Source organism: Marmota marmota, unplaced genomic scaffold, assembly GCF_001458135.2.
Source record: "Marmota marmota marmota unplaced genomic scaffold, marMar, whole genome shotgun sequence".
Classification (NCBI taxonomy): Eukaryota; Metazoa; Chordata; class Mammalia; order Rodentia; family Sciuridae; genus Marmota; species Marmota marmota.
Genome location: NW_026000136.1, coordinates 6,864,716 through 6,879,861, shown reverse-complemented (window position 1 = coordinate 6,879,861; position 15,146 = coordinate 6,864,716). Strand labels below are relative to the sequence as shown.

Below are 15,146 nucleotides of genomic sequence, written 5' to 3'. Positions count from 1 at the left end.
CTGATGAGACTCTAAGCAACTAAGCAAGACTCTGTCTAAAGAAAAAAATTAAAGGGGCTGGTTTTGTGGCCCAGCACCCCTGGTACCAAAAATAAAGTACATTCACAAGACTGTGACCATCATTTTTATCCAGCTCCAAGACCCTCTCATCCCTCAAAGGAGTCCATCAGCCACCACCACCTCCGGCCCCAAGCAGCTGCTGATCTGCTTCCTGTCGCTGTGGATTTGCCGTTCTGGAATTTCATATGAATGGTGCCTGTGGTCTCTGCATCTGGCTTTCTTTTTTTTTTTTCAAGTTGTCAATGGACCTTTATTTTATTTCTATGCGGTGCTGAGAATCGAACCCAGGGCCTCACACATGCTAGGCAAGTGCTCTACCCCTGAGCCACAACCTCAGTCCTCCATCTGGCTTCTTTCACTCAGCACCATGTTCCAAAGGCCCATCTACATCAGAGCATGTGTCAGAGCTTCATTCCCTTTTGTGGCCAAATAATGCTCTTATTGTTGGGAGGGATCATTTGTCCACTGATGCACATCTAGGCTGTTTCCATCTTTGTGTGCTGAGGACCCTCCTGCTTTGAATACCTGTCTTCCACTCTGTGGAGTTTGGATATTTTCTGCTTGGTTTTTGTTTTTAATATGGTCAACATGAGTTGGGTTTTTGGACACACTGACTCGGAGGTAACAATGAGGCCCAGACATGCGAATATCCCACAGGGAAATGAAGCTGTGGCCCTGGGGCAGAGACAAAATGATTTGTGGCTTGAGTGCTTTACCCTCTGGACTGTGATCCCAACTCCATCCCAGAGCCTCGATGCCAGATGTACTTACTGTAGGCACCACTTGGAAAAAAAAAAATGAACAAATGAATAACAGGTCAATACAGGGGTTTGAGCCTGGTGTCATGGCCAAAGGTACCACTCAGTTTTCCCCAGAGTCTCTGCAATAGGCAGGTAGAGTGGGCTCAGAATTGAAGGGGCAGGGGCAGAGGTGGCAGCAAGGAAGCAGGATGGCCCCTAACAACATCCAAGGACAGAGGAAGCCTTGAAAGGCCAGCCATGGGTGATGTGGGCCTTTATAAATCACAAAGACCTTCTTGGTGATAAGGCCAGGAAGGATCCCAGTGGGAAGGCCAAGATCTCAAGGAATTTCCTTCTAGAGTCTAGATTAGGCAACTGGGTCTGAGCTCACAATTATCTACCAGGCTGTCAGACCCACACCCACTGGATACAAAAGAGCTCCAGCTGTTGGTGTCCCAAGTGGCCCATGTCACAAAGGAGCATGTGGCCCATGCTCTTTCATTGGGTGGGGATCCCAGGTCCCTCCCTGGGGGAACCAAGTCTGTTTTCTTCCAGACAGCAGCAGTCAGGGCCTGTTTTCTGAGAAGGATGGGCATCGCCTGACCTGGCATGGAAATGATTTTCCATCTTCAGCAGGCACAGGGTCAAACTGGGCAGGATACAGGTGGTCTGAAACACGGAGGCCACTTCAGGAGGCCACAGGAAGAAATGGGCAGGGTTGGAGCCAGGGAGCCTCCCCGGCCACCACAGGGCTCCTCTCCCTGTTCTGCCTCCCACAAATGCCTGTCCATTATCTCTGCTGGTATCCCTTTCCTTTCCCTCCGTGGAATTCCAGGAAAACCTCTCATTTCTCAGATTCCCCCTTCCTGTCTCTGTTTTCATGCTGATGAATTGTCTGGAGTGAGGGACAGTCAAGGTCATCAGGTCAGGACAGGCTTTTCCAGCCAAAGGAATCTTTATACTGAAAGTGTGGGAACCAGTTTCCAGAGGGGTTTCCAGAAAGCTCGGTGGCCAGAATTTGCCCCTGAATCGAGGAACAACAGCCCAGGGATTGTCCCCTTCCTGCCCTAAGGCCAGTCAATGCCATGGGCTGTAAAGATGTCCCTCCTTTTCTTCTGACAACATTTTTCCTACACAAGGGATAGAATGCAGACTTCAGCGGAAAGGAAGCCATTCAGGTGGGGACTAGAATCTCAGAGATTTTCTGGAACCTAGTTTGTCCTCATGAGAAGCCCCCATGGCTGGGACTGGTGGCTTTCCAAAGTCCTGCCTGACTGTCCACTTCTCTGGCCCTAAGGCTGCAGTCTGCCCTCTCCCACCAATAGGGATTCAAAGAGGCAGTTTATCAAGCCAACCGCCTCCTCAGCACTGGACTCCCACACCCAAAGGAGGAAAAGTGATTTCAGCAGCATGGCTTCCTCAGGCACCCACCCCTGCGAGGCAAGCATGAGCAGCATTTCTGGCCCATCTCCAGGGAGAAGCTCTATGTACCATCCCAATACTGCCCATCTGCACCCTGAAGCCCCAAGTCCTAAGAGAGTGGTTGTGGCATCTGAAGACCTAGGCCTCCAAGAGAGGGTCCCAGGGTCACCAGCCCCAGGCAGGAATTATGAGCTGAGCTCAGGGGTGTAGCATCCTCTAAAGAAACCAGAATAAGTGGGCAACTGAGGACCAGAGAGGGTAAAGGACTGGCCCAGGGAGTACTCAGCCATTCAGTGGTAAATGTATAAGAGAAAAACAGTCTCTAGTCATTTATTGAACACCAAATGTATACCAGGCTAACACAGAGAATAGAGGAAAAGGCAAAGAAGAGGACCCTGGACCAGCCTTGGAAAGGAGGAAGCAGGGAGGATCTCCCAGATGACGCTCCCTGCCAGCCCTGCTCAAAAATGTGCTTGCTCCTTCCTCATCTGAGCTCAAGACAAGTTGTATGCCGCCTCTCCCTAACCTGGAAGGCACATCAGACCTTTGTCTGCTTCATTAATCTCCTTGAGGAATCAGGGTTTGATTTCACTGCTACTATTTCTTTGATTCCTTAGCTTTTCTGCTTTTATTTTTATAAATTATCTCTTCATCCTTCATCTTTCTCCATTGCTCTACATCCGACTTCTCAGGTTGGATGCTGTCAGGGCTGAAATAGTGTTGGAGTTTGGATCTGGAAGCTCTGGATCTGGAAGTTCATATGCTGAGGGCTTGGTCCCCAAGACTGCAGTATTCAGAGGTGGGGCCTGCCGGAGGTGACTGGATCATGGCCTCATCAGTGCATGAGGCCATCAATGGATTCATAAATTAACAGGCTAGGAAGGTGGCGAAAACTGTAGGAGGTGGGGCCTAGCTTGAGGAATTGGGTCACTTGAAAGGGACATCTTGTCTCCCTGGCCCCTTCTCTCTGTCTCTCTCCTTCCCAACCATCTTGAGGTGAGCAGCTCAGCTCCACCATATGCTATGCTCCCTTACCACAGGCCTGCAAACAACACAGCCAGGAGACCATAGGTAAAACCTCTGACCCCCGTCAGCCAAAATAAACCTTTCCTCCTTTTAAATTGTTTCAGGTATTTTGTCACAGTGACAGTAAGCTGACCTACACACAGAATTCCCCCAAATCCAAGTCCATCTGGAAACTCCAGGGGACCTTGTTTGGAAACAGGGTTTGCAGATATGATCAAGTTCAGACAGAACTTTGGGAATGAAGGAGGAGAGATGGAAATGGTAGCTCCTGGGCACATATACTAGATGGTTCTCCCCTTTCAAATGATTTAAAATATGCATTAAAAGTAAAAATTATAATGAGGGTTCAATGTATGTAGATGTAATACATATGACAATTATAATAAGGGAGAGTGGGGCTCTAGGGTACAATGCTCGCATGCTTTACTGGAAATGGTAAAACAATAATTAAAACAGTCAAGGAGTTACTTATAATTATTGTAAGTTCTAGAGCAATCACTTTAAAAGACAGTAAATAAAAATTCAATACTAAAAATAATCAAAGAATAAAGGCAGAAAAAAAAGAGGAACAAGAGGGAAAAATACACAAGACAAATAGAAAAATAATTCATTTTTTAAAAAAATCCAACCATAACAGTAATTACGTTAAATACATATGGTGTATAAGTGAGGTAATATATATGTATGTGTATGTGTATGTAGAGTAAGAAATATTATTTCTTTTAAAAAAAAAAAACCATACATTGTCTAAACACATCAATTACAAGACAGGAATTGTCATTGGTTAAAAAAAAAATTTAAACCAACCATTTGCTGTCAATAAGAGACCCTTTACTGGTAAAGCTACAGTAAAAGGATGGGAAAACATGAGCCATGAAAATCCTAATTAAAAGAAAGCATGTGCAGCTGTCCTCATGTCAGACAAAATACACAAAGGAAACAGAGAGGAACTGATCACGGAACTTCAAAATTCATGGAGCAAAGCTGGTCGAGTTAAAGGGAGAACTAGAGAAGTGCACAATTATAGCTACTCATCTCAGTGCTCCTGTGCAGTAACAGAACAAGGGGACAGAAAGCCATCAGGGACAGAAGATGCCTGCCACTGGAGCATCAACATTGACACTACCCCACCCAACAGCAGCAGGATTACCTGGAGCACTCGCCAAGATAAGCATTAAACACACCTTAACAAATTCAGAAGGGAGGAGTGCACAACTCACCAGGATGGAACTGAGCCAGAATTGGGTGACAAAAGCATCTGAAAAGCCCCCCCCCCCATTTTCAGAAATTAAACAAAAAATCTTCTAAATAATCAATGAAACAAAAATCTTGGTGGAAACAGGAAAATGTTTGTACTACATAAAAAATGAAAAAAATGCAGCATATCAAAATTTGTGGGATGCAGCTAATGTTCCACAGCTGTGGGGTGTCTACATCATTACATTAGAAAAGAATAGTAGGAGCCGGGCACAGTTGCACATAACTTGTGATCCCAGTGACTCAGGAGGCAGAGGCAGGATTGCAAGTTCAAAGCCAGTCTCGACAACTTAGGAAAGCCCTAAGCAACTTAGCAAGACACTGTTTCTCCAAATAAAAAAATAAACAGGGATGGGGAATGGGAATTTAGCTCAGTGGTTAAGTGCCACTGGGTTCAATTCCTGGGGGGGGGGAAAAAAAGTCTTAGGGGCTGGGATTGTGGCTCAGCGATGGAGCGCTTGCCTGGCATGTGTGGGGCTTTGGGTTCGATTCTTAGTACCACATATAAACAAACAAATAAATAAAGGTCCATCAATAACTAATAAATTTTTTTAAAGTCTTAGACTAATAATCAAAATTTTCACCTTAAGAAACTTTAGCCCAAAGCAAAAAATAATAATAAGATCAAAAATAGAGGAAAAACAATGAAACTAAAATCTACTTCTTTGGAAAAGTTCATAAAGTTGACAAGCTTCTACCCAGACTGATCAGCAAGAAAAGACACAAATTACCAACATCAAGAATGAAAGAATACAAATATAGACATTAAAAGGATAATTAAAGTTATCAAAAAAATCTATCCCCATAAATTTAATAACTTTAATTACTTGGACCAATTCCATGAAAGACACAAACTACCAAAACTCAGGAAGAAATGGATAACCTAAATAGGTTATACTATTATCCTATTTTTCTTCTATTAAAGAAATTGAATTTATAAAACCTTCAAAGAAAACTCAGGGCTCAGAAGAGGTTATGCCATTCTACCCAGGGTTCTCCTGGTTCTTCCAGCCAGAAGAAGACTCCCCAACTCACTTTGTAAGACCAGCATTATCCTGACACCATGTGGTATTAGATCATTAAATAAATAAAACTACAGACCGGGCTGGGGTTTTGGCTCAGAGGCAGAGCGCTCACCTAGAGTGTGTGAGGCACTGGGTTTAATCCTCAGCACCATATAAAAATAAAATAAAGATACTGTGTCCACCTATAACTAAAAAATAAATATTTTAAAAAACTACAGACCACATCCTCCATGAACATAGTGCAAAAGTCCTCAAGAATGCATTAGCAACTAAAACCCAGTACATGTTCTTATATTATCTAACACAGAGGATTTTCTAACATAAGCTAATGGCCCAGAAAGGCAAAGCTAGCTCAAAATTCAAAAAGTATCAGCTCAGGAACTGACTTCCTTAACAAGACTCCTAAAGCACAAGAAATAAAATCAATAATCAATAAATGGAATGGTATCAAACTAAAAAGCTTCTTCACAGCAAAGAAAAAAATCAAGAACATAGAGACCCCATAGAATGGGAGAAAATCTTTGCCACCTGCAACTCAGATAGAGCATTAATTTCCAGGATATATAAAGAACTTTAAAAACTTAACATCAAAATAATGATAATAACCCAATCAATAAATGGGCAAAGGAACTGAACAGACCCTTCTCAGAAGAAAAAAATACAAATAGCAAATATGTGAAAACATATTCAACATCTCTGACAATTAGAGAAATGCAAATTAAAACTACACTGAGACTTCACCTCACTCTAATCAGAATGGCAATTATCAAAAATTGTATTTTTACAACAACAAATTGTATTTTTACAGTAACAGTAAATGTTGGTGAGGATGTGGGAGGAAAGGTACACTTACACATTGCTGGTGGTACTGAAAATTGGTGAAACCAATCTGGAAAGCAATATGGAGATTCCTCAAAAAACTAGGAATGGAATCACCAGTTGATCCAGATATCCAACTCCTTAATATATATCCAAAAGATTTAAAATCAGCATACTATAGTGTCGCATTGTAGTACATCAATAAGCAACTCAATTCACAGTAGCTAAGCTATAGAACCACCCTAAGTGAGCTTCAACAGATGAAGGAATAAAGAAAATGTGGTATGTATACAATGAAATATTACTCAGCCATAAAGAGGTATGACTTTATGACACTTGCCAGTAAATGGAAGGATCTGGAGACTATCACGCTAAGTGAAATAAGCTGTCCCAAAAGCCAAAGGTCAAATGTTTTCAACTGATATGTGGAAGCTAACCCACAATGGGGGTGAGGGGTTGGAAGAAGAGATATAGAAGAGAAGAAAATGAAGGGAAGATGGGGGGTAGGAAAAGAAAAAACAATGGAGAATCCAAAATAATTTTCTTATGCACATATATGAGTACACCACAGTGAATTCCACCATCTTACACATCTGAAAGATTGGGGTCCTAATTAGAATAAAATATAGTCTGTGTTTGTATAAATATATCAAAATGAATTTTACTATCATGTAAAAAGAACTAATAAAAACCAAAATAAGGGGCTGAGGTTGTGGCTCAGCGGTAGAGTGCTTGCCTAGCACATTCAAGGACCTGGGTTCGATCCTTAGCACTACATAAAAATAAATAAAATAAAGGTATTGTGTCCAACTGCAACTAAAAAATAAAAATATTTTAAAAATCAAAATAAATAAATAAATGGGCAGAATTCTTGTAGAAAGTGAAACTCCTTTGTAGTAGTTTTATTTTTAAGAGTGCACTTTCCTTTGGGTGAAAAACTTGAAATGCATGCCAAACTCCTTTCCATCTATGTAGATGTTATATAATTATGTAAAATATAAAATAAAGTAAAACTGAGGCATGAGAGAAAATGTCGAGATTGTAGCTACAGGCTTTGAGACCATATTATGGTCTACGAAAGACCTGAGAGATTATGTAAACTTGAAACCCAGTGCTAAAATTTTGTGTTTGCTTTATTTAACATTTTTATTTTTAATCAACATATTAAAAAACAAAAAAGCAACCAATGTCATTCATACTATTGTCAACAGAAGCAGAAAGGACATAGGACATCTGGTCATGTCAAATCCTTCTGTGGCTCCAGCACCACTAGGACAGAGCCCTGCCCCACAGGCTAGGCCTTCCATGCCCTGCCCCAAAAGGCTCACCCCTCCCCACCCCACAGGCTCTGGGATCTGCACAGGCTGTTCTGCTGCACAAAGAGCCCTTCCATTCTACCCCTTCCTGGCCAATGTTACATAGTCACCGTGTCCACTCAAGCTCTCCTCTGTGAAGTGTCTCTGCCCACCCTCCCCAAGGCAAAGCCAACCCTCTAGCTTCAATGTATGGCACACATGCTTCCAGATCATCTTCACCACCCCTGGACAACCACCTGTATCTGCCCATGTATCAAATGCTACCCTCAAGGCTGGAACTACAGCTCTCCCATCTTGGCATACCCCTGGCCTCCTCAGAACCCAGAGTATGGGTCTTCTGAGTGCTAGTGGACAACTGTTTGATTCCATGCAAGTATGTCTTCCAAGACCATGGGACTCCAGGAAGCCAAGGTATTCAGCTTATACCACCAGAATGGTGTCTGTAGCACTGGTCACCAGGAATCTCAGTGAACTTCATATGGTTTCCAAATTCAGGGGACTTCCCAGGTAAGCCCCATCCCTGAGGCATGTTATGGTTTGGATGTGAAGTATCCCCCAAAAGCTCATGTGTGAGACAATGCAAGAAGGTTCAGAGGAGAAATGATTGGGCTGTGAGAGACTTAACCCAATCAGTGAATCAATCCTTTGACAGGGATTAACTGAGTGGTAACTAAAGTGGTAGGATGTGGCTGGAGGAGGTGGAAATTGGGGGTGTTGCTTTGGGGTATATATTTGTATCTAGCAAGTGGAGAGCTCTCTCTCTCTCTCTCTCTCTCTGCTTTCTGATCACCATATGAGCTGCTTCCCTCTGCCACACTCTTCTGCCATGATGTTCAGCCCCAGAAATGGTGTTGGACTTCTAAGGACTGAGACCTCTGAAATTGTGAGCCCTCAAACTTTTCCTCCCCTAAAATTGTTCTGGTCAGATCTTTTAGTCACAGCTGAACCAGCATTGGGAGATGTTCCATGGGGAAGCAGGGACTCCAGGCTGGATGGAGCGGAGCGCTGCTGTAGAGCCTGTTCTTGAGCCACCTGCACCTACACGCTTCCTTTAAATCAGTTCGTTAGCATGATGGTGAAGGAAAGAACCTTTGGAAGCCATCAATCAGACACCAACAAAAAGAAGATGAAAATCATGATGCATCCCACATGGAATATTTCATAGCAATCTGACATGGTGGTTCAGGCTACTAAAAAGGAGGCATAACAATATGAATGTAACTCAATGTACTCAATCTGTGAAGCCAAAATGGTCAACGGCACTGTATATTTTACAACAATAAAATATACTTCTGCAGGGGCTGGGGTTGTGGCTCAGTGGTAGCGCACTTGCCTAGCATGTGTGAGGCACTGGGTTCGATTCTTAGCACCTCATACAAATAAAATAAAGGTCCATCAACAACTAAAATAAATACTACTGCAAAGAACGATAGTAACAAAAAATTGCATTTGCTAAAATTACCCACAGACATATGCATCTGTACATTTATACTGAAAAGCAAAAACAGGTCCTCAGAGAACTTAAGGCCAGTGTACAAGAGGTGAGTTTTTATGGAGGGATCTTTTTTTCTATAGCGTTTAAAATTCAATATTAAAAAGATTGATGACTTTATCATCTTATGCAATCTTCAGAAAGCCCCCATCATGGTGGGAAAGTTTCAGGGCTGTGTTTTGCCATTGAATAAAAAAAAAATTTTACTCCTTAAGTCTCCACCATAAAATAACTGGACCTTCTTAAATGGCCAGAGGTGAAGAGTTCACTGGCCATAGCCTGAGCGTCAGGTATCTGGCTGGACTGACTTGGGCAGGACACAGAGGCCTGGCCATCCTGCTGGGCTATGAGAGGCAGCTTCATCAATCTCATAGATATGCACCTTGCTTGTGATAAAAGCTGAGAAAACCCTCCATCCCTCCTGCTCCTGCCTACAGCTCTGCCCGGTTGACCTTAAGGGGAAGAGCAGGGGTGGGTAGCTCGGGCGATGACTGTCCCTGTGGGGCTGCAGCCCTAGCCAGGAGTAGATGAGTTTCCTGGTTCTGTCCCACTGCTTCTCACTGGCTGGAGACATTTCTTGTGAAGTGGGATTCCTGTGGGATTTTACGGCTCTCTTGGGTGCTGTTCACTTTGGCATCTCAGATCCGCTTGATCTGACAGCAAAAGGACATTCTCCTACATAAAATGCACCCCCATACAAAAATGGGCATATGATTTCAGACATTCACAAAACACCTCAAAAGCCTGAACTTACCAGCTATTGCAGAAAAAGAAAGCCAAAATAAGCCCTGCCTTGTGGGAGTTTGGATGTATGCCCTTGGATTTCTCTTTTGCACATAAATACGCTATTGTTGGCATTACCTTTGACAAAAGGGAAATTGTACCACAGGTGACAACCTGCAACATATTTCCAATGAATTGGTGGTAAGCTCTGGAAAGATGCCTGGAGAGGCAGCCATGACGGGTGAACTGTGTTCCCCAGAACAGACATGTCGGAGTCCTCACCCCAAGGCCTTAGCATGCGACCTTCTCTGGAGACTGTATTCCAGAGGTCACTGAGTTAAAATGAGTCATTAGGATGGCTCTAATCCAGTATCCTCATAAAAAGGGACACTTTGGACACAGATACAGGAAAATGCTGTGTGAAGATAAAGTCAGCAGCATGGAAGATTCTCTTCAATCCAAGGATCACCAAAGACTGCCAGCAACCACGGAAAAAAAAAAAAAAAAGCTGGAGAAAGGTTTGGAAGAGACCTCTGCATAGCCCCCCAAAGGAGCCAGCTCTGCAAATGCCTTGCTCTTGCTCTTACACTTCTGCCCTTCTGTACCGTGAAAGGGGAAATTTCTTTAAGCTGCCCCCTCCGTGGTCATTCCTAAGTCAACCAGTACAAACTAAACAGTAACAAAAAATTACATTACTAAGTAATGTAAGTTCTCTGGGGACCTTTTTGTGCTTTTCAGTATAAATGTACAGATGCATATGTGTGTGGGTAATTTTAGCGAATGTAATTTTTTATTACTATTGTACTTTGCAGCAGCCACCAGCAACCATGGTCAGAAAAGGACTCATGTAATTCCCTTATTGTTAAATATGAGCAATTTGAATTATGACTGTAATGCATTCCACTCTTGTTATGTATGTAAGAAATAAACTTAAAAATAAATAAATAAAAGCAATTTGAGTCCAAACATCCAAAATCTCAAACATTTCTGGCCCAGGCATTTGAAATAAGGCACATCCAATTTGTGATGGGCACATCATCAACATGGAACCAGGGCTAAAACAAGGTCCCGTGGCCACCTCACTCTGGAAAGGCACCCAACCCCATTCGCACCTCAGCCCTCACCTGTCAGGCAGGAAATCCAGGGCAAGTGTCGCAATTAGTCTTCCACCCTGTCCCCAGCCCTGCCCATAAGCGCCCATCTCACAGTCAGCTGCCCCTTAATAGCTCAAACATCACATCCAGAACAAGAAGCCTTGATCTTCCACACTCGGTCCTGCCCCTTCCTACTCAGCAGTGTACCCTCCACCCAGTGGCTCTGCCCAACCAAGACTGAAGCTCCAAGCTACTTTTCTCACTGCCAGGTTCAATCTGCCAGCGGACATCCACCTCCATCCTACCTGGACCCCATCACCTCAGCCTCACACCTACTGCGCCCCACCCCCTCCCTGGCTTCTACTGCCCTCTGTCTCAGACACTTTCCCACTAGGAGCTCCAGCTGCCCTTGGGATTCCCTGATAGGTGACCCACTGAGCTCCAAACTCATACTCACCTAGTTCCCTTCTGTGTCCTCCTTATCAGGCCAAAAACTTGGCTTCGCCCCTGACCTTCAACTCTCCAAATCTTGCCACCACTGGGTCCTGCCCCCCTACATGCCGGTGATCTTGAGTTCCTCACCCACTCAATTCTAGAGTTTCTCAATCTCGGCACCACTGGAATTTGGGGGTCATATAATTCCTTGTCATAAGGGTTGTCTTGCTCCCATTCCTGACCTCTACCTACTGGATAACAACTGGCTGGCCAAGCCCACCCCCAGTGTAGCAACCAAAAATGTCTGCAGGCCAGAGCCAGGAGTCTGGCCCAGCCTTGGGTCTCCTGGTGGACCCTGCATCCAATCATGCCTCAAACTAATGTCCTGTGAGGCTGGCAACCTGGCTGGGGATCACGTGTGAGCAAACCAAGCAAGTGACACCAGCATGACAAAGTGTGGTTTGAGATGAGAAAGGAAGAGGCCCGCCTGCTCAGCTCTCCTTCTTCCAAAGTGCAAGGAATGGTAGTACCTCCTCCCCACTCCCCAGTTCTCTGGTTTTGTACCTGGGAACCCAACAAAACAATGACTTCATGACTAACCAAAGAAAGATGAGCTAAGGCCACATGACCGTGTTCACCTATCAACTGAAGAAAGAAAAAAAAAATGAAAACAAGAAAGAATGAAATCAAGAAAGAAAGAAATCAAGAAAGCAAGCAAGAAATATCTTTTTAAATTAAAATAGCCAAAGTTGGTGAGTGTGGATAAATTCAGTCCTATTCTGATGGTGGGAATGTGAACTGATGCCCCTGTTGGAAAGCTTTTCACAGAATCATCAAGATTGTCTTCACCCAGGAATTCCTGTCCTAGAAGGCCATCCTAAACAAACACTATGTACAGGAGAAAAAAAATCTATGGGTGAAAATGTCAATATGGCATAACTTTTAGTACTTAAAAAAAAAAAAACCTGGAAACAATTCAATTACCAATCATGAAGGCAAGGTCGAAAACTTTTATCTCCTCAAAAGAACATTACGCAGACATTGAAAATGAGGTCTGTGAAGAGCAGATGACAAATGGAGAAATGCAAAATATAAAAGCACATTTGCAACATGACTATGCAGGAGTGAAAACACTGTGATTTTAAAAAGCACAGAACTTGAGGGGGAAGGAGCGGGGGAACTGCAGAAGATTTTATTTCTACTTCTGAACTTCTCAAATTTTCTTTAATAGGCTGCATTGCTTATAAATATTTTTTGATGGGGTAGCTCAGTGGTACAGCACTTGCCTAGCATGTAGGAGGCCCTGGGTTTGATCCCTAGCACCAAATACATAAATTTTGGATGGATTATCTTCAAGGGAATAAACAAATTAATTCCTTTGAATCAGGGCAATGTGATCACATCATGGATGAGGACCTGAGAGTTCATTGCTGTTTAAAAGCAGATCTTTGCATGAACAGGGCTGCCCACATTTCCACTTGATCCCCATGGGACAAGGGACAGTTAAATTGCAACCAAATATCAAGGAGAGGAAATCTCACATGACACCAAGAGCCAGTCTGGGGTAAGAAATGGGGGATGAGGACTGGAAGAAGAAACCACAGGACAAAGCCATAGGGTCTCATATACAATCTCCCCTGCCCAGGAAGAGTTCAGAAGCGGGCCAGTAAGTGGTAGGGGTGTCATTCATGGAAGACAGGGGTCTCTCCAAAGAGCTGAAGCCAGGTATGGCGGCAGATATCTGTAATCCTAGATACTTTGAAGGAGGAGGCAGGAGGACCCCAAGTTGAAGGCTAGACTGGGGAACTTAGCAAGAGACCCAATCTTAAAATAAAAAGGATGGGGATGTGCCTCAGTGGTAGAGCACTTGCCTAACATGCATGAGGCTCTGAGTTCACTCCCTTGAGGCACAAAAAATAGAAAAAAAAATTTTAAAAAGAGCTGAGCAGGTATGTGCTTCTCCCTTGTCTGAAGTATGTTTCTATCCATGACTGTCAAGTCTCAGTGGTACAGGCTGATGTGGAACCTCACCCCACTTGACCCGCTTCATGGGGGTAACTGGAGCTACTTTCTTTTATCCAAAATGCCAGTGGCATCTACAACTAGACCTGGTCCCAACCTCCATCCCCCCAAGCTGAAAACAGCCAGGGAACTCCATGAACTACCTAAAAACATGGATCATCTTCCAAGGGAGTCCTGAATCCCCTGAAAGTAGAAGGGAGGAATTCTGTGGCCAGGAAGACAACGCCCAAGGATGAACCTGAGACCAAACAAGCTAGGATCAGACCAAATGGGCTTCTCTTTCCATCTTGCAGAAAGATCCTCAGGACGACCTTCTGGCATTCAGGAGGAAGGAGGGGCTTATGACTACTCCACCTCAGGACACCTACAAAGGGACACCCCCAGGTTGGAAGTCACTGACCTTCTCTAGCTTCTCGAAGTGCTCCCGGAGGAACTTCATGGGGCGGTCAGGCTTGGAGATGCAGAGGTGCACGATGCAATCTTTGAGCACCTGCTGGATGCTGTGTTTCTGAACATACAGCTCACACCCCTTCAGACTGTCCTCCTCCTCCAAGTGGAAAGAGGATGGAGAGGCCATGGTCAGAGCGTCTTGCTCTTCCCGCTGAGGAAAATAAAAAACCACATGAACCTCAGAGGAGCTGGAGGAGACCCGGGCTGCACTGCTGTGCTTCACAAACATGCACACAGTATATAAGATTTTATTGTTGGCGGGCAAATCCAATGAACGGTGTAACACAGAAAATGTCATTTATTTTGCATTTGTCAAAGATCTTTCATTTTGGGGGGTTGGATGAATTGCTTAATTTATTAACAGCCACAAAGACCTTACCTCTGAACAGATTTTGTGGGGATGGAAAAGATTCAAATAGAACTTATGGGTGACCCAAAGCCCCCTTTTGCCTCTCTGAGAAATCTGAGGTGAGAGAAGTGGGGTGCCTGGTGCTCCCAGTGTCCAAGCCTGGGGTTAATATGGTCTCACTTTCATTCACCCTCCCGGTTGTAAGGACACCTGTGTGAAATGTAAATGTTGTCACTACATGGGGTCTCAGTTGGAGGGGTCCTCCGAGAGATAAAGGAGGTGGGGGAGGGGAGGTCAGTGAGAATCAAAAGGTGGGGAAGCCTGGAAAAGAAAGGGAAAAGAAGCAGCGGAAGCCCCCCGCTGGGGGCCAGGCTGAGGGGACTAGAGAACAATAGCAGCCTCTAGCCAAAGGCGCCAGAACGGCTTGTGTGCGCCCAGCGCAGGGTTAAGTCACAGTAGCCAGGTCCACCCACCAGCCTCCGGACTGAGGCCACCAGCCAAACCCCCAGGGTTTTCCAGCCACCAGGAAGGCCCCCCAGATTCCACCTGTGCTGGCAGCAACACCCCCGCAGACGGTGATGGGGCACCCCACACCCCAAGACAGGACGCAGTGGAGGACCCCCAGACCATGATGGGATGCTTCGGGCCCCAAGAGAGGACGCAAGGAGAGACACCCCCACACCATGATGGGGTGCCCCGGAGCCCAAGAGAAGGCGGGGATCCCCAGACCGTAATACGGTGCGCTGAACCCCAAAAGAGGAAGAAAGCAGGGATACCCCTCCCCCCGAGTGTGATGTGGCATCCAGGCCGGAGCCGGGGCGCGGGCCTAGTTCCACCTCTGGCGCCTCACTCACTCCTCGGGGGCACCGCGGCCGGTGGGTCCCCAAATGCCCGCGTTTCCCGGTGGGCCTCCCAG

General features: G+C 44.8%; 1 protein-coding gene across 2 annotated transcripts in view; it reads right to left on the bottom strand.

Moving 5' to 3' along the window:
- Nucleotides 1-15,146, bottom strand: part of Prkar1b (protein kinase cAMP-dependent type I regulatory subunit beta) — a 121,044-nt gene that overhangs the window by 103,570 nt on the left and 2,328 nt on the right. Inside the window, exons 1-2 of one of the 2 annotated variants that reach the window (XM_048785386.1) lie at nt 15,085-15,140; nt 13,832-14,032 (exon numbers count right to left, since the gene is read on the bottom strand). In XM_048785386.1, the coding sequence (XP_048641343.1) occupies nt 13,832-14,008 (177 nt within the window). In that variant the 5' untranslated portion in view covers nt 14,009-14,032; nt 15,085-15,140. Of the gene's footprint in view, nt 1-13,831; nt 14,033-15,084; nt 15,141-15,146 lie in introns of those variants that run through there. The other variant, XM_015502087.2, reaches the window with a different exon arrangement.